Source organism: Hippoglossus hippoglossus, chromosome 14 (genome assembly GCF_009819705.1).
Source record: "Hippoglossus hippoglossus isolate fHipHip1 chromosome 14, fHipHip1.pri, whole genome shotgun sequence".
Taxonomy (NCBI): Eukaryota; Metazoa; Chordata; class Actinopteri; order Pleuronectiformes; family Pleuronectidae; genus Hippoglossus; species Hippoglossus hippoglossus.
The window spans coordinates 13476103-13501752 of record NC_047164.1 but is presented as its reverse complement, the minus strand read 5'-3'; the positions used below and the strand labels follow the sequence as shown (position 1 = coordinate 13501752).

Sequence of the window (25650 nt, the reverse complement as noted above, 5' to 3'; positions counted from 1 at the left end):
GCTCTTATTGGCTATTGCCGGTTTCTGTCGGGAGGGGCAAATAGGGTCTAAAATTGCCTCGATTATCCTCTAGAGTGCACCAGCCTTTTAGGCACCTGAGTTTTTATCTTTGGCTATTTGGCTTGTCTTTCTGTCTCAGACCTCAGCAAGTTGCTATGCCAGTTTCAGACTCGTGGATGTGGTATCCAGCTTCTTGTTTCTGTACTCTTGGATGCTGCATTTGCGCTCAGTTGGTGCCGTATGTCCAAGATGATTTCTTTGTATTTGTTGTGTTGCTGTTCTATTTCCCTCTGTTGCTGTAACTCCTTTCAAATCATTGAATTTGTCCATCAGAGATTGTTTTTCAGGAATTGACTCAAAGAGGTCCAGGGCTATACTTGCCTTCATTTCTATATCAAAATACAATCTTGAAGAACCTTCATGTCTTCCTCCTTCCTTAAACTCCTCTCCAGCAGTTCTCTCTTTCAGTGCTACTGGACTGGATCCGCTTCTCCAGTTGGTCCAGGCACGTTTCCCACATCTGCCTAAGTGCATTCAACTGATCCCTGGTTTGCTGGTGCTGCTTCCTTAGGGACTCTTCTCTTGTGACACACTCCCGCACCTCCTCACACAGCCAGCGTAGCTTTGTCATTGTCTCTGCAAGCCAGTGATGAATGTTTTTCACTAATGTAGGGTCCTGTGATATTGCGTGTTGTTTGTATTCACAATTACTAGCCAAGTTGAGGCATGTTGCATCCAGTTCCTCACCAACGATGGTAAGGATTTGTTTCTGTTGTTCTGACATCTGTAACACCTTCTCCTCCAGTTCTGAAATATGCCTCTGATCACCTGACCTAATTTTCTCATCCAGTTCCTGTTGGAGTTGTTGGTATTTTCTTTGCAGAAGTGCATATGCCTCATCATTTGTCCTCAGCTGCGCTGCCATCTTAACAGACTCATCCTTCGTCCTGCTTAACGTGGCACGGAGCACCCCACACAGCTCCTTATCTGACTCTCCACTTGCCTTAACCTCCTTCAAATGTGCCTGCATTTTAGCCTGCACTTCATGATCACGATTTATGCTGCTTTCCTCCATCATTGCCTTCATGTTGTGCACGTTCTTCTGATGCATCTCTCTCTCAAGCTGCAGCTGTTGCTCCAGTGCAGCCCGCTCTTCCAGTACCACTGTCAGTTTAGCTTGTAGCTCTGAAGAGCTTCTCTGGAGCTTCTTCCTGGAATTCTCCTCATTAGCTAACTGTTGAGCTAGCTGAGCATGGGTTGGGGTCATCTGCTCCAGGGCGGCCTGGAACTCGCCCTGCATGTCCTGGACCCTTTGACAACAGCAGCCTTGGGAAACAGTTTGTTCCTCCAGCTTCTGGTGCTCCTTTATGCATGCTTGGATGGCCACCTGACTCTGATTCTCTTCTTTCAGGGCAGCTAAGGCCTCTCTTAACTCCTGTGTTTCCTGCTTCAGTGACAACAGTTTCTGGCTGGTCTCAGTCAGCTCCACGTTTTTGTGGTGGAGCTCCTCCTTGTGCTGAAGCACCCCACACAGCTCCTTATCTGACTCTCCACTTGCCTTAACCTCCTTCAAATGTGCCTGCATTTTAGCCTGCACTTCATGATCACGATTTATGCTGCTGTCCTCCATCATTGCCTTCATGTTGTGCACTTTCTTCTGATGCATCTCTCTCTCAAGCTGCAGCTGTTGCTCCAGTGCAGCCCGCTCTTCCAGTACCACTGTCAGTTTAGCTTGTAGCTCTGAAGAGCTTCTCTGGAGCTCCTTCCTGGAGTTCTCCTCATTAGCTAACTGTTGAGCTAGCTGAGCATGGGTTGGGGTCATCTGCTCCAGGGCGGCCTGGAACCCGCCCTGCATGTCCTGGACCCTTTGACAACAGCAGACTTGGGAGACAGTTTGTTCCTCCAGCTTCTGGTGCTCCTTTACCTGGAGCTGGATGGCCACCTGACTCTGATTCTCTTCTTTCAGGGCAGCTAAGGCCTCTTTTACCTCCTGTGTTTCCTGCTTCAGCGACAACTGTTTCTGGCTGGTCTCAGTCAGCTCCACGTTTTTGTGGTGGAGCTCTTCCTTGTGCTGGGCTAAACGGCTTAGGATTTCATTGAGCTCCGTACGAGCTGCGTCTGTCTTCTGGCTCAGCACATTTGGTTGGTCCTGAAAGCTCTCCTTTTCCCTGGCTGCCTGCGAAGCCTTCTCAGTTTGGAATTGAGTCTCGCTTCTTATTTTATCTCTGCTCCTCGTGCGCTCCAGGAGTAATGCTTCCATCTTCCTTCTCTCCGTCTGCTCTCTGTTCTGTATTTCCCTCAATTCTTCTAGCTCTGATGACAATTTGTCCAACCTATTGCAGAGTTGGTCCCTCTCCTGCTCCTTCTGATCCATGGCTCTTTTCAGTTCTGAGACTTGTCTCTCTGATGTTGTCTTGTTTGACTCCTTCAGGATTTGTCCAGCCACATCGGCTTCAGTCTGGTCCCTGTATAGATTTAACTTCTGGTCTACTTTGGTCAATCCTCGGTTAGTTTCTTGTAATACTTTAGTAAAGATTTTGAATTTCTTAGAGATCTCTCCTGCTTGATCACTGGTTCTTCCAATGTCCTTGCTAGGTCTGCAGGGAGCTTCACCCCCCTGAAGGCTACGTCTCTGTGACTTGTTCAATGATTCCGACTCACTAGATGTCTCCATAATTTGGCGTGTGATTGCTGAGTTGCAGAAATGCTTTGATGATTCTGTTTATTTTTAGCGGTTAGCAACCAATGTCAAGGTGCATCACCACCATCTACTGTGTTCTTCGTCTTCGTCTTTTGATGCATTTCCACAAAAGGAATGTGATATGTCTGTAAAGATCAAAGGGAAGTATGTCCCTCTATAAAGATCATTGGCATGTGATGTTACTCTTAAAACACTGGCAATATCAAAGACATACTATACTTACTAACCCCAATATCTATAGCATATATATTAAATGCATCTTGTGGATAGTGGTGGTGGATCATGATCAAGGTGGCAGCCGATGGTGGACCCAAATTCTAATATCCTCACCTACAGTATGTTGTGAATGTTTATTGGCAACCTCACACTTTTTACCATCCCCAGAAGAGATTGGTGATCAATTATCTGTTCTTCACTTCACATCCCTGAACAGTAAATCTTCCGGTATGGCGTTCATACTGATCAAAACAGCTGACTTTGAAGTTTTAAAACTCATGCAGTGCCTGTTCTATACGTGCCTGTTTGGAATGGGCCATTTGTTTGGCCTGTGATGATGCGGTTGCAGCTTTCTTTCTGAAAGCATTATGCTTAAATTTTGTAAACAACTTGCTGAAGAGGAAGTAATTCTATGAATGTAGTTGCCATGATGGAGATCAGCACCCACAACTCCTGTGAATGTCTGCCAGTCCAACACAGTAACATAAAAAGTTATCTAATTATTAAAAAAATTATCTGCCGGCGATTTTGACACAGTTGTTGACTGCTGCTGCAGTTTACCTAAGGACGTAGAACAAGTCATGTTCAACTTGGTCAACAGATTGCAACTAAACAAAGTAACCAAAGAGTGCACCTAGAAAAACAAAAAGGTATTAACTTGTAAGCCAAGCCGTTTCATTTTTGAACCAATGTCCTGAAAAAGTAGTTAGTACAGACCAATACCCACCCATGTCTTTTGTGAATTTACCCAACATCCTACTATAAAGACGAGACTACCAACACTGTACCGTTCAGTCTTTTTATTTGTGGCTCACACATAAACCTAATGTTTCTTGAGTGCTTCCTTCAGCCATCTGCCACCCTCAATGTAACAGTTCACAACAAATACACTGTAGGCATTTTCTGTTGTGCAGTTGCAGGTATGGACCTTTCAAATTTAAGTCTGTCTTCTTCTTTTTTTTTACTTATCACAAACCCTAAAAGTTCAGTGTGTAGTATTTAGTGACATCTAGTGGTGAAGTTCCAAACATGAAAGAGAACCTGTGGTAGCCTTAAGTTGTCATAAAAACTCAAAAGATGTTTAGTTTGTCCAGTCTGGCTACTGTAAAAAATGGCAGCCTCCATAAAAAGGACCTGCTCCTGATGTAAATATAAAGTGTTTAAATATAAAGGGACCATTCTGGTTTAAAGAAAAGAGCAATTTGTACAATTTAGACGAAACACACTAGTGAAAACATCACTAGAATTTTTTATATTAAATTTCTGCTAATAGATCCCTTTCACCTAAATCTTACACACTGAACCTTTAACTTCTGGCATCTTTAGAGAGTTATTAGAAATGCTGCAAAGTTTGATTAACACTAATAAGGGGTTTAACGTTTGCTGGCTGCTATTACATGCTGATATGCAGGCTGTTTTTATTTTGCTACCTCAATGTTAGTTTTGTCACAATAATTCATTTTTGATTTTGATGAGAAACAGACTTAAAATCATAATGTCCATGTATTCCTGCACATTTCAGCCAATCATGTTGCCCTGCTGATGGTGGTGAAATATAAAAAAAAAAAAAAAAACTTCTGAGGGAAACATTCAAGTGGCTTTAAGTACATCGCTAACTGAACCAACAGTATGTACCCAGACGCCTTTCAAGGATTTGAAAAAGCTTAACTTAGCTAAAGTTTTCAGATGTGAAGTTATGAAGTTTACATTAACCAATGGTTAGCACCAATACATATTCTTACATACACATGTAGGTAATGGAAAAAGTATGTATTGAAAGGCACCTAAGCGCCTGCAACACAACCACCTGAAAGTAAACACTGTGGAAATCCGTCTTCACACATCGGACTGTAATGACGCATAGAATCACCTGCACAGCTCAGAGTGCGACACAAACACGAGACTACACATTTGTCCTCTAAGCGACATGAGACCTGCCAGGCATGTGTCTGGTTTGGCAAGTTAAAATATTTCAAGCCTTTCCCTTGGTATTCTTTACTCTTTATTACATATAGTCCACAGAAAGATAAAACATTTGGAAAAGCATCAAGAATGTTGGCAACAATCTTTAACCTGCTCTCATTTATGTCTTTGTAACAAGTGGTGCTTAACTCAAATTGAAATATTTATTAATTCAATTTATTTTTTATCTTTGAGTTAAACAGTAATGGATGAACATTTGTTTAATGAAACGACCCAAGATAAATATCAAACAGGCAAATTTAGAATATTCACTTGGGGCCAGATTTGCAAAACCTTGTGAAGTGGGAAAAATACAGAATGCTTAATGTTAAGAGACTTTAAACACAGTAGCTTAAAGAATTTCTTCGGCGTTCATCTGAAATTCTTCTAATTCAAGTACTTCATACATGACTTTAAACAACCCACTACTGTCATGGATGGAGATTTTATTTACTAAACATAAAATGAAAGCTTTTATGAAAAATAAATAAATATGAGACAAAATGTCAAATTCAACAACACGGAGTGGGGTAATGTTGGGAAGTAGGACTGGCAAAACAATAGAACTTCAAAAAGGTTTTATCCATTTTGATTTTGTGATCCTGTCGATCTTTGTTAGTTTAATTCTCACACCATTGTTAATATGGCCCCTGCTGTTCAATTTTAAATACTTGCTGATGCATTACGTCCTGGGTTTGAGGCACCAGACGGTACATTATATGATGTGTATTTGTGATGGGTAGGGAGGGGGGGTGGAATATATTACAGAGCTGAAGAGGTGATGAAAAGGCGAGATGAGAAAAAAAACTAGTTTAGCTCGTAGACTTCAGCTTGGACCATGGGTTCGTGCCACGCACATCCACAGGTGGGTTGTTGGCGAAGAGGTGGTTGCACAATTCTTCCAGTGGGGGTTCAGGATCTGTGGTGGCATACTGAGCAGCATCTTCAATTTCCTTCCTCACCGCTATATCAATCTCCTACAGACGCAACACACACAAGGCAGAGGATTATGGTAATTTGTTTGTATTATCTAGTTGTGTTCTGTTATTAATATTATTGGCAATAGATTAATGATGTCAGAGGGTTTGGTCATTCAGCTGTCCCCCCCCCCCAAAAAAAAACTAAACAAAGTATTTCCTACCTTGAGCTCCTCAATGCTGGCCATGTTGTTGCTAAGCATGCGATCCTTCAGCAAAGATATGGGGTCGCTCTTGCTGCGGACCTCCTGGATCTCCTCACGTGTGCGGTAGCTGAGAGGGCAGATGGGTGCAGGGATGTTGTAGGGATGCACTAATACAATTGTATTGTAACACAAGTATTGGAAAATCTTCCAATAAAAACGTTACTTTTACTAACCACTACTATTAGCATAAAGGGGGTTGATTTGAGGATGTTGCAAAACCATAATAATCCCTGTAACACTATTGGAGTTTGTATTAATAGCATTACTTGGTAAAAATGTTGTTGTGATTAGGGATGCATTTACATTTCTAATCACAACTATAAGCTGCTGCAGCGAACATCAATATTATTGTCACAGTGTTCAGTCCAACCCTGAGCTGTGGTCAGGGCACTGCGAGGCCACTACAGCGGGAAGGAGAATACATGAAGACTACTGTGGGACAGTGGCAGAAGCAAGAGGAAGCACAGTGCAGATACCATCAGTCGGTCAAATTAATATACTTATTTTCTCATGTAGAGCAAAGCACAATACAGACTGGCATAAAGATAAACAAGAGCCCAGGTACAGTGATAATTTACCTGACGCCAGGATCACTCATACTGTGTCCATGATAACGGTATGTCTGAAGCTCCATGAGAATGGGACCCTGAGAAAAGTATGACAAAAACATTCAAGCTGGGAAAATGAAAATCATGTTTGCCACGTAATGTGATTCAATGTCTTTCACTTACCTTTCCAGATCGGCAGTGATCAGCGGCAAACCTGGTTGCTTCCCGAACGCACAAGACATCCATCCCATCCACCTGAATACAAAAAAAGTCATTGAATAATGAGGTCCCGTTTTCAGGGAATTCACTACAGTAATTTATACTTAAGAAGAATGGCTGAACTTAGAACAGTGCATAACTCCGCCAAGGTCCAACAGTCACCTTTAATTAAATAAAGTTACACCAAACTCCCCCGACTCAAAGTTACCAGTTCCAAAAATGTGCCAGATTTTTTCTTTTAAGATACAAGGTTCTGTATTGTACAGTGACATCAAGAAGTATAAAGACTAACTTTCCTCAATTTGGACCACTCTCCCTGCTACAGAAAAAGTGCATCAGTTAAGGAAAAGGTTTAAAGAAACAAGTGAGATCAGTACCCGGAGACCAGGGATGAACTCTCCTCTCTTGAAGTAGTCTGTGCTGGCTGCAGCTCGCTCCACTGACGTTCCCATACCGTACCGGTTGTTCTCACAGATGAAGATGAGGGGCAACTTCCAAAGTGAGGCCATATTGTAGGTTTCAAAGATCTGACCCTGTAAAGTCGATGAAGGAATTTGGTTTAACAAAGCATTGAAAGACAATTCGTTTTTTGAAGATCCTGATGGTTCCCATTAGACGTACATAGCAGATCTTAAAAGCCTGTCGTTAGAAAGGTTAGACAGTAACTTATCTTAAAATGTAAACATTTTACCATCTTACAGCAAACCTTATGCCCCTGCAGTAAATGTGAACGTCTTCAGAGAGCAGTCTGGGTTGGCTCAGTTAAAGGATGCCAACAAAATCAGTAGCAGCTGTGATTCTAAAGGAGACAAGCAGATGCTACGTAGCTTGTTTAACTTTTCTGTCTTTGTTCAGTTTATTAGGGAAGTTGCCAGTCTAATGTCTTCATGTTTACAGGCCCACACAATACCAGAACTTTTAAGCACATTCACAATTGTCACATCCACAGTTTATAGGTGCATGCATGGTCACTTAATCCCAGCTACTGTGAACAATATAAGCAAGTTGGAACATATGCATAGATTTCAATGAAGTATAAAGTCGTAGTAAACCTTCATCTTTGGAGAAAGACTGTTCCCTAATTTTGAATAAAGCTGGTAAGTGTTTTCTGTGCCATACCTGGTTGGCAGCACCATCACCGTAGAGACAGACACACAACTCGTTGTTGCCCTGAAATTTGCAGGCCAGAGCCACACCAGCACCAAGAGGAACCTGAGGAGAATCAACATATGTCTGGGGTGAGCTATATAAAACTTAAAATAGTAAACAGTGTATCACAAATTTGGATTTGGCTCAAGGGATTTTGTTCAGTGGCATCTTAGAACATATCAAGGATTCCTGTAAGCTGAGCATTTGGCTGATGTTGGTTTCTTGCCATAATATTTCTAGCAGAGCTGAGGTACCCATGGCTGCAGTCACGCCAAATAAAGATTTGATGACCAGAGTCACATTACTTGAATTCCACTATATGTGTAAAAATTATCAAACAAGGCCCACTTATCATGCCTGTGTTCCCATTTACTTCCAACTGAGAAAATACTGGTACATTTAGATTTGTGTTCACAAAACATTTGAGTTAGTGGCTTTCTCTAATACAATCTAATTATCACTGCTTTATGAATTAGCTCAAGAACTAGCTGAATTGTAGTCAAGAGACCAAAAGGACCAGTTGACATGTTTGTCATTAAACACTCTGCTAGTAAACTATGGTGATATACCTGTGCTCCAACGATTCCATTTCCTCCATAGAAGTTTTTGCAGTACATGTGCATTGATCCTCCTTTGCCTTTTGCAATACCTCCTCTTCTGCCTGTAAATTAAAAAGGAAAACCACGCAGGGCTAAGAAATTTGAGGTGAAACAAAAACGAGTGAACAATAATATGTTAAACTCAAAAGTGATTGGGGCTCAAAATTGTGTCACAAATGAAAATGTCTCTGACTTTGTGTCAGCATTTCAGACTCACCGGTGAGCTCGGCCATGATCTCCTTCACTTTCCCCCCTCTGGTGTAAGTGTATCCATGGGCGCGGTACGCAGTGATCAGGTGGTCAGTCAAATTAATGGATGCTTCAATACCGACTGCACAAGCTTCCTACAGGGAGAAAACACACAAACAGCTTGACATGTTGTCTGTGTGTCGATTGCTGCATGTTCTTGTTTGATAATATGATGGAATGTTCGAATTTCAAATAAAAAGTGACAACCCAACTGCGTGCATCTGTTAAATGTGTTGCATTTATGGAGACTTTTCTTTTTAATAATCTTGTTGAGTAATCACATCTCATGCTGCCAAACATAAGACATTGCTCTAAAACTGGAATGAAACTCTCCATTCAATTTGTTGTATGAATTGGAAAAAATTATAGTGGACTCTACCTGGCCGTCATACAAGTGGCAAAACCCTCTGATGATCTTCTGCTTATAGAGCTGATCTGCCTTCAGCTCCATGCGCCTGATCGTCTGCATGGTTCGGTAATACTGCAGACCCTCATCCCGAGTCATAACCACCTCAGTGGCCGGAGCCTCATCCAGCTTGTGCACATCACATTTCTAGAGAAAAGGAAAAAATACATAAGAATTCACAGCACAAACTCACATGTGCATTGATCAGTTTAGAGCAAAAATACAACTTACCTTTACTTCAAAGGTAGCCTGGGTTGTGAAGTCAGCATATGTGCGTGCTGAGATGACCACCGCAGCTCCCTGACATAGGAGAGAAGAGGATTCAAAAATAGCATAGATATAATAAAAAATTAAAAAATTGCCAATCCTAAAATCATTCATCATTACTAAGTTTTCTATTCAGCAAAATAAGCAATAAGATTTCATATATGAAATATTGTCTTAAAAGAAACTTTCAAAAGTGTTAAATGTAATTATATCTTCAAACAATGAGTAAATATAATCATAAGTCTGACCACACATTGGATGGCAGCTTTCAGTACCTGACACTTGTTGTACAGTACGAATGTGCATATTCAACTTCAGCGCATGTCAGATACACCTTCCTGTATTTCACAAATATCTAACGACATATAACAATCTGAATATTTTTGAAATAATAGCACTATGAATAAAGAAAACTGCTTTTTTATTTTTGTTTTCTTTACAATAGACAAACATCTGGTCACTGTCTCCAGCTCATATTTATAATTGAGATAAAGTCTAACATTGCTTTTTAAATGAAACTTTATTTAACCACACTTTCTTAGGACATATCAGGGACTCCTCAAAGAGCTTCCAGCTAGTATATGTCATTCATGATAACAGCGCTCCTGACGACAAAATGCGAAACAAAGAGATAAACTCAGTAAAGTTTAGGGAACACTTAAAAGAGGCTTCATTAACCAACACACTAGAGCTGTCAGAAGGATTTAACGCCTGCTTTTCGCTGTTAGCCAAACAAGCTACCATCCGGCCTCACAAGGTCAGAACAGCGGCGGCTGTCACGTCGCACGTAAACAGCGGAGGTTTTAGTTTCACGCTGTCCCGCGGCGTTTGAGTGTGACGGTTTCAAATGTGTGTACTTGCATTTCTGGAAGCGCAGGTTCTCAGCACATTGGAGATGTTGGTCAGCATCTTTCCTGGACTCACTAGCTCACAGCAGTCAGCAGCACTTCTGTCCTTAGGTTCCGCACTTCCGGTTCCGCTCACTCTTCCTCTCTGCCGTCAATTCCTGCAGGAAACGGCTCTGCTGCCCCCCCTTCTTCTCTGGTCTTTGGTCCTAATAGATCAGAATGACCGAGACAGCATGTACAAGTCATGCATAGATACATAAATAAAATAAAATAAAATAAAATAGGTCTAAAATAGACCTAATAGTATAGGAAGTAGGTCATGTCAAGACTACAACTACTATAATACTACTAATAATAAAAGGTTATATTATTAACACCATTTTATCCATATTGTGCACTCGCCTGTGTCCCCATAACAGTCTATATATGCCTATACATTTATCCTACGTTTATTTCAATATATTCTTATACATATACGCAATTTCTCTTATCCCATCTTATATGGTAGACCATGTTGTGTATAGCTCAGTCTGCAGTAGGCCTATATCTGACTGTCATCAATGACTATATTTGGTGTTTGGGCCTGGGTGTGCAGCAGGAGACATAATGTATGAATATGCATCATCATGTAATGATCTAATGTGCCACTACACTTTACTCAAGTGCGATTCTCTACAGATAAAATTGCATCTGTAATGATGTAGGAGTATATTGTCTATATTATCATTTATTTGTATTTGATTGCCTTTTTTATACTTCCACGTGTTCTCTAGCTCATTTTGACTGATGTAGGAAGTACTTCTCTTCTCTTCTCTTCTCTTCTCTTCTCTTATCTTATGATAGCTCAGTCAGCAGTAGGCCTACATCTGACTCTCATCATTGGCTGCAGTGTGTGCAGCAGAGAGGGGACCTCCTCCATTTACCGGTATAATGTGTGAATAGCCTTTATATGTGGGCGGGATTTACGCAGCGACGCACGGTAGTAAACTGGATTGTGTGCGCGCACCAGCACCAGCATCATCATCATCCTCATCCGCTTCAGTCTGAGCAGCATCTCTCTCCCGCATCCAAACCGAACCCTCCCGTGCTGCTCCCCATCCTCAGCCTCCACAATGACCTCCAGTCTCCTCAGCTGAATGCGGTGTTGCTGCGCAGCGCTCCCCGCTGCTGTGGCTGCTCTCACTGCTCCTGCTGCGGCTGCTGCTGCTGCTGCGGTGGTGGTGGTGGAGGAGAGACGCGGACCCCGGTGGTGCAGCAGCGCATTGGAACCACTGCAGAGCCGCGGGTGACTGCGCGTCCTGGCGATATCGCGTCTATTCTTTCTTGTGACCATGGCGAAAACAGTGCCGTCATCCAGCGCAGTAACAGGTAAGCGCCACGCACGTTCACCATCACACCGGACGGGCTCGTTGTTGTTGTGATTGCGATTTGAAGCAGACGCGAATGACGCAACTGATATTTGCACTGCTGGTTGCGCAGCTATGATCCGGCGACCACTGTGTTTTTATATATTCCTTATTTGCTAAATAAAACTGTGAAGGTTGTTCTGAATCACATGCTGCAGGATGCATGGTCAAAGAGGGATGTTTAATTCGTATCAAATAAACCCTCATCACAGGCCTAATGGAGAGAAAGTGAGCATGGGCTGCATGTATCTCCTGTTATTGTGTTGTCTGCACTTTCTCTGCCTACATAGTGCTACTTTAACTTAAAAGGAAAATCGGGCAATCAGTGTATTATGTGTTTTCTTTTGTGTGATAACGTGACTGACTAGAAAAAGGGGGGTTAAGAGGGTGGAGGACTGTACTGCTGCGTGTGGCACAGGAGGACAGACCCATGGATTATACTGAATTTTAAAAGCATCATTGTTTGGTGACTCTGTGGGATGCAGACTGGGGTCATTCACTTTGCAGAGCAGGATCAGATTAAACTTTCACTCTGTTATTTGGATTTCACCCTGACCGGAGAGAAGGGCAAATCAAATGGGATACAAGTGCGTGGATGACAATACAGAATGTACTGGGAAAGATGTAGTTACTGCGTGTTAGAAACCCTCCAGGTCTATTTCACAAAGACAAATGCTGAAACCAAGATGCTTAACTCCACCTCAAAGACATAAAGACGTAAACATACCCTGCATCATTCCAGTGAAAGACTGTGGCAACGGAAAAGATCAATAAAACATCTTATTATGGAAAATGATGAATGTCACAATGTTAAGCATGATGGACGAGTGCAGTACCATGTTTAGTTGAGTTAGTTAAGTTCAGGTCAAAGTGAGCAGAGTCAAACAAAGCAGCAGCAGCAGTTCTTCTCCTGGCTTCCTTGTTTGAGTGGGAGTCAGGGTTGTCTGCCAGGTTTCACTACACAATAAAAGCCTAGACTGACGCGAGAGTAATTCACCCGACCAAGTGAAGCGGATGTTGGCAGTTTAGCCTGAAGTGCACACACTGATTCAGGGAATTTGTAGAATTAGTTAACGATTTGAACTCTCTTTTATTGCGGCTGTATAGTTGTTGGGAACCAATTCTCATCATTCAATATATTTATTACATCATAGATTTTTTTCAATTATTTATTTCAACTATTGATATGAGACTTTTTTTTTTAACTTTAACTGCTTATTATTAGTATTCTGCAATAAAATATGTTGACGTTTTTTCAATCCATCTATATTAGATTTATTACAATTTTTGTGTTAAGGTGATGTCACATTCAGCTCCCTCCCTCATCTACATATGGATGGATGGATAATAGATAGATAGATAGATAGATAGATAGATAGATAGATAGATAGATAGATAGATAGATAGATGGATAGATAGACACTTTATTGATTCCAAAGGAAATTTCGGACCCTTCAACACCTCTGCAACACACACTATGCGACTGTATCTATACCAGCAAAAAGTTATCCATTTATAATATCGATGTACTAAATAATTTGCACTGATCTAAACACAGTTTTCTTATTTGTCCTTATTTGTTTTGTGTGCTATTTAGGTGAAAAGATGGCACCACCGTCCATCTCTCTACTTCCTGACAAGAGATCTCCGACAAATTGTCACAGCTCTCCAGCGCGAACAGGAAAAACAAGTGAGTAATCCTCACATAACTCACACTTTCCTTCCATTATCTGGGTGAAAATCATTTACAGCACAATGATTTGGTATATTTCCTGCTTGCACATTGCCAAATATGAGTCTACAGGCCTGTACATATCAGGATAATGCATTTCGCAGTGAAAGTATGTGGAGCAACTGTCTCATCAAGGACAGTTTCCAGCCCTCTCCTGCATATTGCTGCAGTTTGCCCTTGGCATGAGGGCACTTTGCAACATAATTCACTTTAGACAGAGTGCAGGATATATGTCCCTCTGGTGGTATTAAAGCAACACTGCAGCTCAGTAATGTGACACTGATATTATGCACCTTTGGGACAAAAAGCTGTGTGTGCTCTCTCATTCTTCTGTCATGGTGACTCCAGCTCCATCTAACACAGAGAAAAAGCCACAAATAAATGGACACGCGTCCCCTTCGCACTTAGCAGCAAACCATGCAGGTAAACAAAGTAAGTCTCACTGTTTGCTTTCTTTTGAACCTACTTTTCTCTGTCCTTTAATTCTGAGTGCATCGCCAGTGTCTGTTATTTTGTTCTGTGACGTCTTCGTTCTTCTTTCAGCCGTGGAGGGTTACATGAAGACGGACGACAGGATGCGATTGGCCAAAGAGAGACGTGAGGAGAAGGAGAGAAGCCTGGGTGGGTGATGTCCCGGTTTTGTTTGGCACTAGTGAAACCACAAAGGCTGATTTTATGAACTGAGACGCTCTGAAATGCCTGTAGGTTTCTGTTCCTGTGCAGTTTCCCTCCAAACTTTATTGGCTGGACAGCTTAATTGGCTGCGGAGGGGCTTTTCTAACCAATAGAGCATTCATTTTGAGTTCACTGACTTGCTGATTTGATGAGCGTTGTCACCTCAGAGGATGTGGCAGTGTCACAGAATAGTGGACAAAAGTAGGTCTCACACTTGCACTTCATCCTCTAGCTATTGAATTAGCCTCATGGTGACAAGGATTTCTATCTTCTTGATTCAGAGTGTGGGCTGACAGACAGAATCAAATTCACTGTAACAAGTTCACATTAAAATCAAATATTTTTTTGGGTGAATGTACAGTTACAGGAAAATCATTGAAAAGAATTCCTTTTTTTCTTTGTCTTGTCTATTTCAGCTGCGAGGGAGCAGCAGATGAGGGAGAAGGATCGCAGAGCTCGGCTGCAGTACGAGCGCACAGTGGAGGAGCGCTGGAAGAGGCTGGATGAGCAGAGGCAGCGAGAGGAGCTCCGCAGGGCTGCAGTGGAGGAGAAGAGGAGGCAGCAGCTCGAGGAAGAGAGGGTCAGCCGGATCAAACACTTTGTGGTCTTCTCTGTGCAACTCCAGTCATCTGTGCTGGTTTCAGGTTTAGACAATCAATGTACAAAGGTTGTGGAGGACACAAAGATTTCTTGAAGTTCCTCTGTTTTTAGATCAAATTCTAACACATATTTCATGAGTTTTAGATATTACAGTAGTCTAGGGAGGAATGGAAACAAATGGAACGAATGCACGGACATATCACGTGGGACTGTGATAGACTGTATATATTATAGTACAAAAAAAATCGATGCCACTAATGACAGGGCAGTGTTTGAATGCAAGTCTGCTCTGCTGTGTTGCCTTCAGGAGCGGTTGGAGGCCCTGATGAAACGCTCCTTTGAGCGAAGCCTTCTGCTGGAGCAGAGGACTAAACGCTGGAGCAGGGGCTGCCCTTCAGGAGCAGGTGAGCACAGAGAATATAGTGAATACATACAAGGCAGGGGAGTTATATATAAATGTGAATTGAGTGGAACAGCTGGAAATGGAAGACCATTTTTTAGTTTGTTCTTTTCTTCAGAGGGATGGTATTTTATTGTATTTCTGTGAGATACCATTACACAAAGAGAGAGAGAGAGAGAGAGAGAGAGAGAGAGAGAGAGAGAGAGAGAGAGAGAGACAGAGAGAGAGAGAGGGAGAGAGAGAGAGAGAGAGAGAGAGAGTGTGTGTGTGTAAATGAGAGCCTGTCCTTTGGCCTGATTACTGCTGATGGCATCGTGGCTGCTGAAGTATACGCATGAGCAGAGATGTGTTTCTGTTTCCTACAGACACAGGATAGAGTTACATATCTGTGCTGTTGTCTCTGCAGAACTAAACTACATCTGCTTGACTTTCAAAACACAACAGTTCATCTCTGTGTGTGGCACGTTTTCTAAAACTACACATTGTGGCTTTTAACCAGACAAAAAACATATGACTCACAGTTGATCACAACATCTCTGCTGGTGTGTTAACTCCCATCCAGGTGTGTACAGCTGGATGAGGAACTGCTCAGACAAACTGTTCATAATGCTCTGTCTGCTCTGCTCCGCCTGCTGCCTATAGGTGACAGTGAGAATGCTCCACTCCCTTTCTCTGCTGCCTCCGCCTTTTCCCATGGCATTGCCTCCCCCCTTCCTGCTGTCAGCGAATCTGGTAACGTTGAGCCCCTGCCCCATGACCTATCTCCCCTCATGTTCATCCAACAGTTACCATGTTTGTGTTGTGTTTGCCTTTGGGCAGAGCTGAAATTTAAACTTAAAGGTTCAGTGTGTAGAATTTGGTGACATCTGGTGGTGAAGTTGCTAGTTGCAGCTGAACACCCCTCACCTCACCCTCCCCTTCAAAACATGAAAGAGAACCTGTGGTAGCCCCCAGTTGTAATAAAAACTCAAAAGGTGTTTTGTTTGTCCGGTCTGGACGACTGTAAAAAACATGGCAGCCTCTGTAGAAAGGACCCGCTCCAGATTTAAATATAAAGTATTTCAATATAAAGTGCCTATTCTAGGGTACAGAAAACAACAATTTATAAAATTCAGATGAAACACACTAGTGAAAACATCGCTAGGATTATTTTATATTCAATTTCAGCCAATAAATCTTTTTCACCTAAATCTTACACACTGAACCTTTAAACCAAAGGCAAATGTGTTCTCTGCATAAGATGCGTGCATGTTCAGCTGCTTTGTTGTTTTAAAGGTTTGTGTTTGCTGTGTGATATATTGTAAGCTTGCAAGTACGCTGTATGTGCTGCAGGTTTAATTGTGTTTGCTGTGCTTGTGAATTGCTGCAATGGCCTTTATCTTTCAGTTACTGGCGAAAAAAAGCCTGGACTAATTGAGATTATACGGACATATGTCCTATATTTGTCCTAAAATACTGGTTTAAAATGATCCAAGCAAATTTTCAGACAAAACCAAGCCGAAATATTTCCTTCTGCATAATGTTCTGGCAGCTCTTTCCTCTCTGCAGAACAGCTTCTCATGGACCACCATGCAGAAAAGGTCAATAAAAAAAATGCATCAGCTTTTTCACAGACTGAATCTTACTGCTGGAAACTTATTTTCCCTCAGCCCAGTATTCCTATGTGGCATGTTTGTTTTAGTGAACACGTACTTTCAGTATGTTCAACTCTCTGTTAAATTTCCCCAGAGGTCAACACTCTGGATTAGTTGCCCCAGATTAGTAACATCTCAGTAATTACACACAGGCTAAAGGACACTGGATAAAATGACTAGAACATCTCAATGATCTCATCCACAAGGGATATTATTTTAACAGAGTGTAGATGTGTGGGCAGGATCTGTGTCATTTTTGTGTTTTTGATGCCTCGAGATTAACGTTTCAAAATGAAAGCAGCTAAGTGCTGTTGACTCCGGATTCCTGGAGCAGACAGTTTTGGAGAATCGTCGCAAATGACCTAGAATAAAAATACATGCACTAAAATAGAAGCTGAGACCGTCATCCCACTGAGATGGCCTTGCTCTTTAGAGATTACTCTTTACAGATTGTGACAGATGGGCGAGAAGTTACAAGAGGTGCCAAAGAAAACCGCTCCCTGTGTTGTACGTGCTTAGGACCTTTGCTTTTGTGATTGTGCACAAGGTGTGTGTGTTTTCATTTGCTGTCGTTGCTTTGGAGGCGTGAGAACATGTTTGGGACTGGGTTTGAGATTATTGCTCACAGCCACTCTGCTGGCATGTGTGTGCTTGCATCGTACTGCACAGCAGTGAACACATACAGGGATTAATTTAAAAAAACTGGCTTAACTGGGGCATTAACACTCTCCATCACGCGGGACTGTTGGCTGAGTCAGTCAGGGTTCAATAGCCCTGAAACAGTCAGATCTTCTCCAACGGGGGAAAATCAATGAGCCAACACTAATGTCTCCCTCCACATGTGTTTGTCAGCTGCAGAAAGGTCACTCTGCATTTTAGCAAACAAGTTAAATTCTTATTGACAAATAATGAGTGATGCTGTGAAATAATTTCATTTCATACATTTGAGCTGTTAGTCTGCAGCTTTTCTGCCCAAAGAGAAATTTACAGTATCGGTGAAACATGGATACTTGCATCACTGTGAGATTTATACCTCAAGTCAAAGATTGTGGTTTAAACTGCAACAGAGCCTCATATTAATCCTCATATTAATTAGTATCGCAGCATCATCGCTGCCAGCTGCAGAATCGAGTCTGCACCCTCCAGTTGAATGCAGCACACACTGTCCAGACACCCCCCTCCCCCTGGTTATACTTTATTATTAGTATCCTTTTGTCATTTGCCATTTACTATCATTTTGTTTGAAAAGACCTGTGTTTGTCATCATGCAGCACCATGCAGTCCTCACAGGTCGCCTTTCTGCAGCTCGCTGAACCCTGCAGATCACAACAGAGCGGGACTTCAGGGAGGCTCCCAGTCCACTCCCAATACCCCCAAGGTCAGTCCTTACACACTTCATGTGCTAACACAGCATCAAACACTCACTGCAGGATCTCACAGCTTAAATGACTCACTGAAAAACCTGCAGAAAGAGCGGCTGCGCAGAGAGAGAAGAACCGCATCACCAGGTTGTGGATCGCCTCTGAGAAGATCTGAATCTCCGGCTACCTCCAAGTGAGATTATTTTCTTTGTTGTTGATTTGAATGTCGGGCAATCCCACATAGCAAAAATGTTTGCCCTCACTGACACACTGATATCCAGGTCCGCTTCTGTTTGTCAGATCTGGGCCACAAGTAGGCCATAGCAATACCACATGTCAACCAAAGGTGCAAGGCCCAAAATGTTGTGCTATTTGGGCCATATTCACCATTTACCACATGGGCCACTTGAGGTTCAAATCAGATTAAATCTTACCTAGAGCACTGCATGTTTGCCAAAAAGGGCCCAAATCTGTTTTGGGATATTTGGGCCACATTAGCTGGACCACTTAGGTCTATGCCACAAGAAGGCCAGAAGTGCTGCATCATTGCCTGAAGTGGCCCATGTCCGTATGTGATCTGGGATGGCAGTGTTCAGCTAGAACTTTAAACCTTGTTCTTTCTTTTACTGTTATAAAACTTAATTCTTAAGCCAAACATCTGTGCGCAGGCTGGCATCTAAGATCCGTGCCCAGTCTCCGGGCAACGCACATCAGTACCATAACTCCCCTACAAGACATCGTCCAAACATGTCAAGTGATGACAAGAAAGCAGAAAACAAGAAGGTGGCCAAACATGGTGAAAGATCCAAAGCTGAGACCGCATTGAAAAAGAATACGGACACAAAGGGCTCTAATCCGTCTTTGCAAGCTGAGAAGACTGTGGCGAACACTGAAATCACTAAAACAAGATCATCTAAGGCTGAAACGTCTGATAAGCACCTCAGAGGCGACACACCGGACAGAATTCAGTCGCCTGACAGAAAGGACCACTTGTCTCCCAAAGTGGATTCCTCAGAGAAGAAGACACAGAGCAATGTTCAGGATGGAGACAAGAAAAAAGGTGATTTGTCAAGTTTTTATTTTTTTTATTTCATCATCCAGTTTTAACAAATTTAGATGATTCTTAACCCCAGCCTGTCTATGTGTGACAGAAGCAGCATCATGCATGGGGAAGTTGGCAGCTGGCACTACAAACGCAGAGGAGGCTACCAGGTTGCTGGCCGAGCGGAGGCGTCAGGCTCGAGCTCAGAAGGAACTGGACGAGAAAAAACGGGAACAGGAGGATGAAAAGAGGTGAGTTCATTGAATGATTCGTGGATTAAAGAGAGCATGGGTCATGTGTTGTAATGTGTGTAATGAGCCTGTGTACCTGCCAACCAGACTGCAGGAGCAGGAGCAGCTAAGGAAGCAACTGGAACAGGAGCAGCGACGTCAGCAAGAAGTGAAGGCTCAACAAGCGGAACAAAAGAAGAAAAATGAGGAAGATGTTCACAGGCTGAAAGAAAAAGAAGACAATGAAAAGAAGGAGGAGCAGGACAAGGAGCAGAACGACGAGATGGACAAAGAGGTTAGAGATCTTTTAAAAGAGGCCACAAACCTTAAGCTGTATCTCAGACTCATAGATCCATATCAGTATACAGATAAAATAAATTACTAAATGCAGCGCAAAAAATTGAATGCAATATCACATTTTACAAGGAGGCTACACTGATTATAAATGGGTGTCGTCTCAGTTAAGGGCCATATGACCACGCTTTTTGAGTTGGTTAATCGAAACATAAAGTTATGCATGAACCTCCTCAGCAGAGCATGAAAGATGGGGACATTGCATGCCATTAACATTGCATGCCACCTGAGGCTTTTTCAGTTTTGCATGATCATAGCTGCACCACAATTGCGGTGTGTATAATCATATACAGTTGGCTCTAACATCATCTACACATAGAACATTTGTGTGCCAACATGTTGGCTTGTACATAAAGTTTTGCAGCACTGACACTGCACATCGTCGTCATTGCATAAATCGTTCCAAACGATGTTACCCAGATGTCTTACTTTGTTTACTAAGGCAATGCTGGTTTTGCCTAATGCTGTTTTCACTGAATTTCGATTTCTTGTGACTTTCATGTGAAGTTCTGTCTCACAGTTTGTAAAACATATAAATAGATTTCGTCTCGATCTTAACAGAAAGAAAAAGCCAAAGTCCAGGCTCAGGAGGAGGCAGAGCGTCAGCGGCTAGAAAGGGAACTACTGGGGCAACAAGAAGAGGAGGAGAGGCAACTGAGAAAAAAGGTTATTAAAACTCTCAGAGAGGACAAGCCAAGCTCTCACTGCCAGCTGACTGCATGTAACAATTGAAATATGAAACTCACTTTAAGGTTCACACTGTGATTATGTGTTGATGTTTTTTTTTGCAGAGAATTGAGGAGATCATGAAGAGAACTAGGAAGGGTGAAGCTGACTTTAAGGTACTGTAAGAGACACCCTCTGCTCTCGTACAGTAAACCTGCTGCCTTTAAGCACCTGCTCATCACGCGATTGAGATTTTCTTTTCAAATTTTATTTATGAAAACTTTGACTTTCTGTTGTTATCTCCTTTATTAAATTATATTGTTGGTGATACTTTGGTTTTTGTGTCCTAATTACCACAAATAATGAATCGATTGTCTCTCCTGTGCACTGAATCAAAAGGAGGAGCAGGTGGAGACGAAGTCCGTCTCAGGTTAGTATGTCCTTCAATCGCCCCGCGATGATTTTAGTTTTGCTTCTTTTGCTCACTCCATGACTCGCTTTATGCCTTGCAGCTGTAAAAATGCAAACAGGGCATGTGCGGTTTGTGATCAGATGCATTCATCAGCTTATTTTAAGCATGTGCGGCATAGATCTACATTTTTATGAGTTGGTTTGTTTGAAATCTCAGTCGGAGACACAGAAGCCAATATATTTTTTTCCCTGCAGTTTTGCATTTTTGTTTTATTTTGTAATTCACTCTGATGCTTTTGCTTTGGCTATTCAGAAGAATGAACAGCAGTGATCCTTGTCTACGTGAGCTTATGTTGGCCGAGCAGATTTGTGCATATTGTTATATTGTTTGTGTATTGGGTTTGGGGTTACACAACAGTTTCTGGAAAATGGACCAGCAGCCAAGGACGATACACTTGGTGCTAACAGAGAACCTTTTACTGCAGAGCAGTGCCGTGGAGGGTTGACTGTGAATTAGCAACACTTGAAAATGACCTTGAGAGAAATATCCAGTCTCTATAGGGGATGGCTCTGTACAGTGTGAGCCAACACTTTACTTGAACTGTCCTGTGATAATAAGCTACACATTTGGGTTTTACAGTTCATGTCAATATTTAGTATCAGCTCGTCCAATAATCCTGGTATGTGTCAGCAGACCGGGACTTTTGAAAAATGATCAATTTCTTTACTTAGGAAATTCAGTTTATTTTAACTGGACAGTCCAAATAAAGTGAACCCCACTGTGATTTTATTTTCATTCTCCACAGGGGATAAAAAGACTGTTCAAACGAATGCTCAGGTGAAGGAGCAAGCGTCCAAAAATGTTGAGTTTCAGGTTAAAGAGCCGGTCACGGTCCAGGTCAACCCGAAGGAATGTGCCCTGGTGAGGAAAGAATCATCAGCAGCAGCAGCACAGATGGACAATCAGAAGAGTTTACAAGCTAAAAACAACACTCATCATGTAACACCAACGCGCAGTGTTCCCGAGAAGAGACCGGACGCCAAACAAACCAGTGACGAGCGTGACAGACGACCTAGCAAGGAACGCAAGGCCTGTGATGTGAAGCAGCAGAGAAGAGAGGCGGAAATGAATGTGAACGAGCAGCGCGTAGAAAATGTAAAAGCCACAGACCAAATAAACAAAGAGCCAACAAAGCTGAGAGCAGATGCCAAAGCCAACGTAAAGCAGGGGGGGTTGATGAATGGAGCACTGAAGGGTAGTGGAAGTGCCTCGTCGAGTAGCCGTCAAATTGCTGAGGGAAGCAAACAACAAAGCCTGCGTGTGTCAGCTGCAGAGGGAAACAATAACAGAGGGTCCCAGGTGGAGGTTATTAGACCCTCGGTGACTCCCCCGCTGGTGGGACGCCTGTTGCCGTCAATCATCAAGCTGGAGCCGCTCGATGTGAAGGGGAGGGGGTCATGTGATGAGGTGCAGTCCATGGAGGTCAGGTGAGTCGTCTGGAGTGGGAAAAGTTATATTCTGGTGAGCTGACTTTGAATATCAGTATTATTTAACCACTTCACATCAAATGCACCATTGATTCAGTGTCAAATCTAAAGATATTGCATGTTATTTATTTGATGTATTTCAGCCCAGCTTCTAAGGAAGAACTGATTTCAATCCCAGAGTTCTCACCGGTCATTGAGATCCAGCACAGTGGTCTGAGTAACAGCCGTGCTCTCGAAGACCTGATGGATCTGACCGACGGCATCCCCCTCCCCAAACTGACCTCTGAGAACAACATGGGCGACTGTAACAAGAACCTCATTGAGGGCGTCGTTAGTCCCATGTCAGACTCTAAGCTCATCGGGATGTCGCCTTCGTCATCGAATAAACTTAGCATCCAGTAGTCCATTTATCTCTCTCTCTCTTCCTCTGTCGCTTGCCTTCTCTCTCTCTCTCTCCCCACACGTACATACACTCACAGGGTGTCACGTTTTGAGCATGTGCCCCTGTGTTGCTACATTTATGGGAATAGAGCCATAGAGATTGAATTAAAAATATATATAATTCATGACTTGCAGTATAAACAAAAGATCTCCTGTAATCTAATCTCATAGCAAACTAGAATGGCACTCTGTAGAGTTCAAACCTCCGCCAAGGCCCAACAGTCCCCTTATGAAATCACATTTAAATTAACTTTTTTATTGGATATTGATTTCTTTTTCGTTAAGATCCATAAATAATTCTGTAAGAAATCAAGGAAAAGTTTGAAAATCTGTTCCGTAGTTTTTGCTTAATCCTGCTCACAAACAAACAAACCACCAATCAACGGACAAAACAGGGACAAAAACATGCCCCCCCTTGGCGGAGGTAATAATCCATTGAAATTGTGTGTCAGAAATTTTGTCTCTGCAGTTCTTTTTAGAAAGTGTACGTGTGTGGGTGCAAGATGAGCACATGTGAAGGCCTCACAGAGAGAAGGTGTGTCTGGATGTCACGACAGAAAAACAAATATCAGGGTTTTGATTATAGGCCTTTAGAAAATACAGAATTGTGAATTAACTAACTAGTTCGGTAAGAAACTTTAATTGTCCCTGCACAGATCCCTCACTGAAATCCCTGCTCAGAGATTTGAATACTGTGTTTGAACCTCTGCCTTTCACAAGCTCTTTTAAGCCTTTAATGTGTAGCTGGGTGAGGCTTGTCACGTTCCTGATTTATTTTTAAAATGTCTGTCCAGGTAATGTTCCTCTCGCATGAACTCGATTTAGCTGAATTGTGTTTCCAAGGTTATTAATGGATGCATCCATCTAAACAGATGTACAGTAATTGCATAGATTCCATTCAATAGATATCTGGTAGCTGATTTGTAAGGGCACACATACGGAAATGCTTGGAGTTCAACTTTGATTCACTTTTACCGACGATATTTGCTTTGCATTCGTATATATGTGACTGGGCCCCAAGACTGAAGGGGCTGGATGTTAACAACCAATATAGGTATGTGTGCCCTGTAGCTATAAAGATGCTGTTTGCTGCTAATGTTTTTCTCAATCCACATGGTCCTGTGAAGGAAGTACCTCCTTTAAATTCACGAACAATTCATCGCATCACTAATCACTGATTTATTTTGTATTTTCCTGTGTCATGTCTAAATGTAATTTCAGTAGAGGTGCCTTATTTGGGACTGATAGAGCAACTTTATTTTTGTGTTGACACATTTTACAGTGTATGTTTGGCCAGGGGAATTACTGTGTGTGACCTGTGATACTTGAACCTTGGTTTGAAACATGTTATTTCCTCCATGCTGCAAATGATTATAAGCTATACTGTATTGTCACTTTATACAGTGACATTAAGATTTTGTTTCTCAGACAACACATCGCCTGCTTCGGCCCTCTGAATCACTGTAAGTGAAGTAGCCATAAATTGCATCTACGCATCAGGATTTACTGTATATTTTTGTGGCAAATTCAAACAGCTGTTCCACATTTAAGATTGTTTCGCAAAGGGGACTGATCTTAAGGAAAAGCAAATGAGTACAAGGAAACAATACATACAACCACGGTGTTTGTCTGCTCATATCAACAATCTCTCCCAATCAGATTAACTCTTTAAGTGACGTAACTTCTGTAGACACTGTGCATGGTTAGCATGGTCATGATAATGTTACCAGAAACAATAAAATGTAAAAAACTGGAACTCTGCATTTTCTGTTTTGTGTGTTCATGGGTGTTTGTGATATCGAGCTTATAACCTAATCAGAAGATGATCGCAGATGTATCGCAAAGATGAGGAGAGATTTAAAACTGTAAAGACAAGTAATGAAGTGTAAAGAGGAAGAAAGAAAGCACTCAGACTGCCTGCTTTTAAACCGGTAACTGGATGGAAAAAACACATCATGATGAATTGGCTGCAGTGGAACAATAGAGAAAACTGGTTAATCATGGTTACACCCAAACATGCTCATTCTTGGTGTGAAGTGTTTTTAATCCCCTGAACAGAGACAGAGAAAGGGCACTCAGTAGAGCTCATATCTCCACAAAGGCCAAACAGTCCCTTAATGAAACCACATTTAAACTCACTAGATCCATAATTTTGTTTGTATCTGCACCAGATTGCACACATTCATAGTTCATCAAGATCCATGAATTATTCTCTGAGAAATCAACTAAAATGCTGACAAACAACCTATCTCACAATGTTAAAGAAGATGAAAATAAATTCCTGCATCCGCACCAAAATCGAATCGGCTTCTCCACCGGGTTTTGCTGTGATCCCTCCAGTAGTTTATGCGTAATCGTAGTTACAAATAAACAAATGAACCAACAAACAAATGGGCAGGGGAGAAAACATAACATCTTGGAGGTAATTATTTCTCATATTGATTGAGAAAGTGGCAACAGCACCTGAAATAACACATACAACAGAGTGTAAGCATGGACACGTCAATGCACAATGTTTCAAAATAGGTTAATTTTCCACTCTGCAAGCCCCACAGTGGATATTGTTGTCAAGTTTTTTTTAAGGAGACACTTGGGCTACGAAGTTGGTGTAAATGACCTCGTTTCGAGTGATGAATGTCCGGGCTTTAATGTTTTTTTTGACTTTGTTGTTTTACCTTTGAAGTAGTGTTCACCAAGTTACTTCAATTGTATTGGATTTCGCTGCAACTCTGTTTACTCCTGAAACTCCTAAAGTGTTTTGTGGACTCAAACACTTCACCCACCCCTCCATCGGCATAGTGGTGAGTAGAAGAATTGGTGGGCTTTGGGTGAACTATCCCTTCAAAGTATAACAAACAGCTAA

The 25650-nt window shown here is 42.0% G+C and overlaps 3 protein-coding genes across 3 annotated transcripts; 1 reads left to right on the top strand and 2 right to left on the bottom strand.

The window, feature by feature from the left end:
• Window positions 1-153: 153 nt before the first annotated feature.
• On the bottom strand, window positions 154-2674 carry LOC117774843 (centrosomal protein of 128 kDa-like). The gene is given in 5 exon segments (XM_034607502.1): window positions 154-230; window positions 233-309; window positions 311-398; window positions 401-466; window positions 469-2674. Coding segments are annotated over 5 exon segments (2514 nt in total).
• A 2226-nt stretch (window positions 2675-4900) lies between these two features.
• pdha1a (pyruvate dehydrogenase E1 subunit alpha 1a) lies at window positions 4901-11607 on the bottom strand. Its single transcript, XM_034607589.1, has 12 exons — window positions 11271-11607; window positions 10361-10553; window positions 9464-9532; window positions 9206-9379; window positions 8795-8921; window positions 8548-8639; window positions 7949-8041; window positions 7207-7362; window positions 6794-6865; window positions 6641-6708; window positions 6021-6129; window positions 4901-5856 (listed from the first exon to the last, which is right to left on the bottom strand). The coding sequence occupies exons 2-12, from the start codon at window positions 10406-10408 to the stop codon at window positions 5692-5694; spliced, it is 1173 nt and encodes a 390-aa protein (XP_034463480.1). The 5' UTR covers window positions 10409-10553; window positions 11271-11607; the 3' UTR covers window positions 4901-5691.
• map7d2a (MAP7 domain containing 2a) lies at window positions 11598-24539 on the top strand. The gene is made up of 17 exons (XM_034607599.1): window positions 11598-11715; window positions 13351-13443; window positions 13834-13917; window positions 14029-14106; window positions 14577-14740; window positions 15068-15164; window positions 15803-15892; window positions 18066-18172; window positions 18263-18348; window positions 18824-19215; window positions 19307-19448; window positions 19536-19722; window positions 20343-20447; window positions 20573-20623; window positions 20847-20877; window positions 21665-22346; window positions 22490-24539. Exons 1-17 carry the CDS (start codon window positions 11679-11681, stop codon window positions 22746-22748), a joined length of 2685 nt encoding a protein of 894 aa, XP_034463490.1. The 5' UTR covers window positions 11598-11678; the 3' UTR covers window positions 22749-24539.
• Window positions 24540-25650: the final 1111 nt, after the last annotated feature.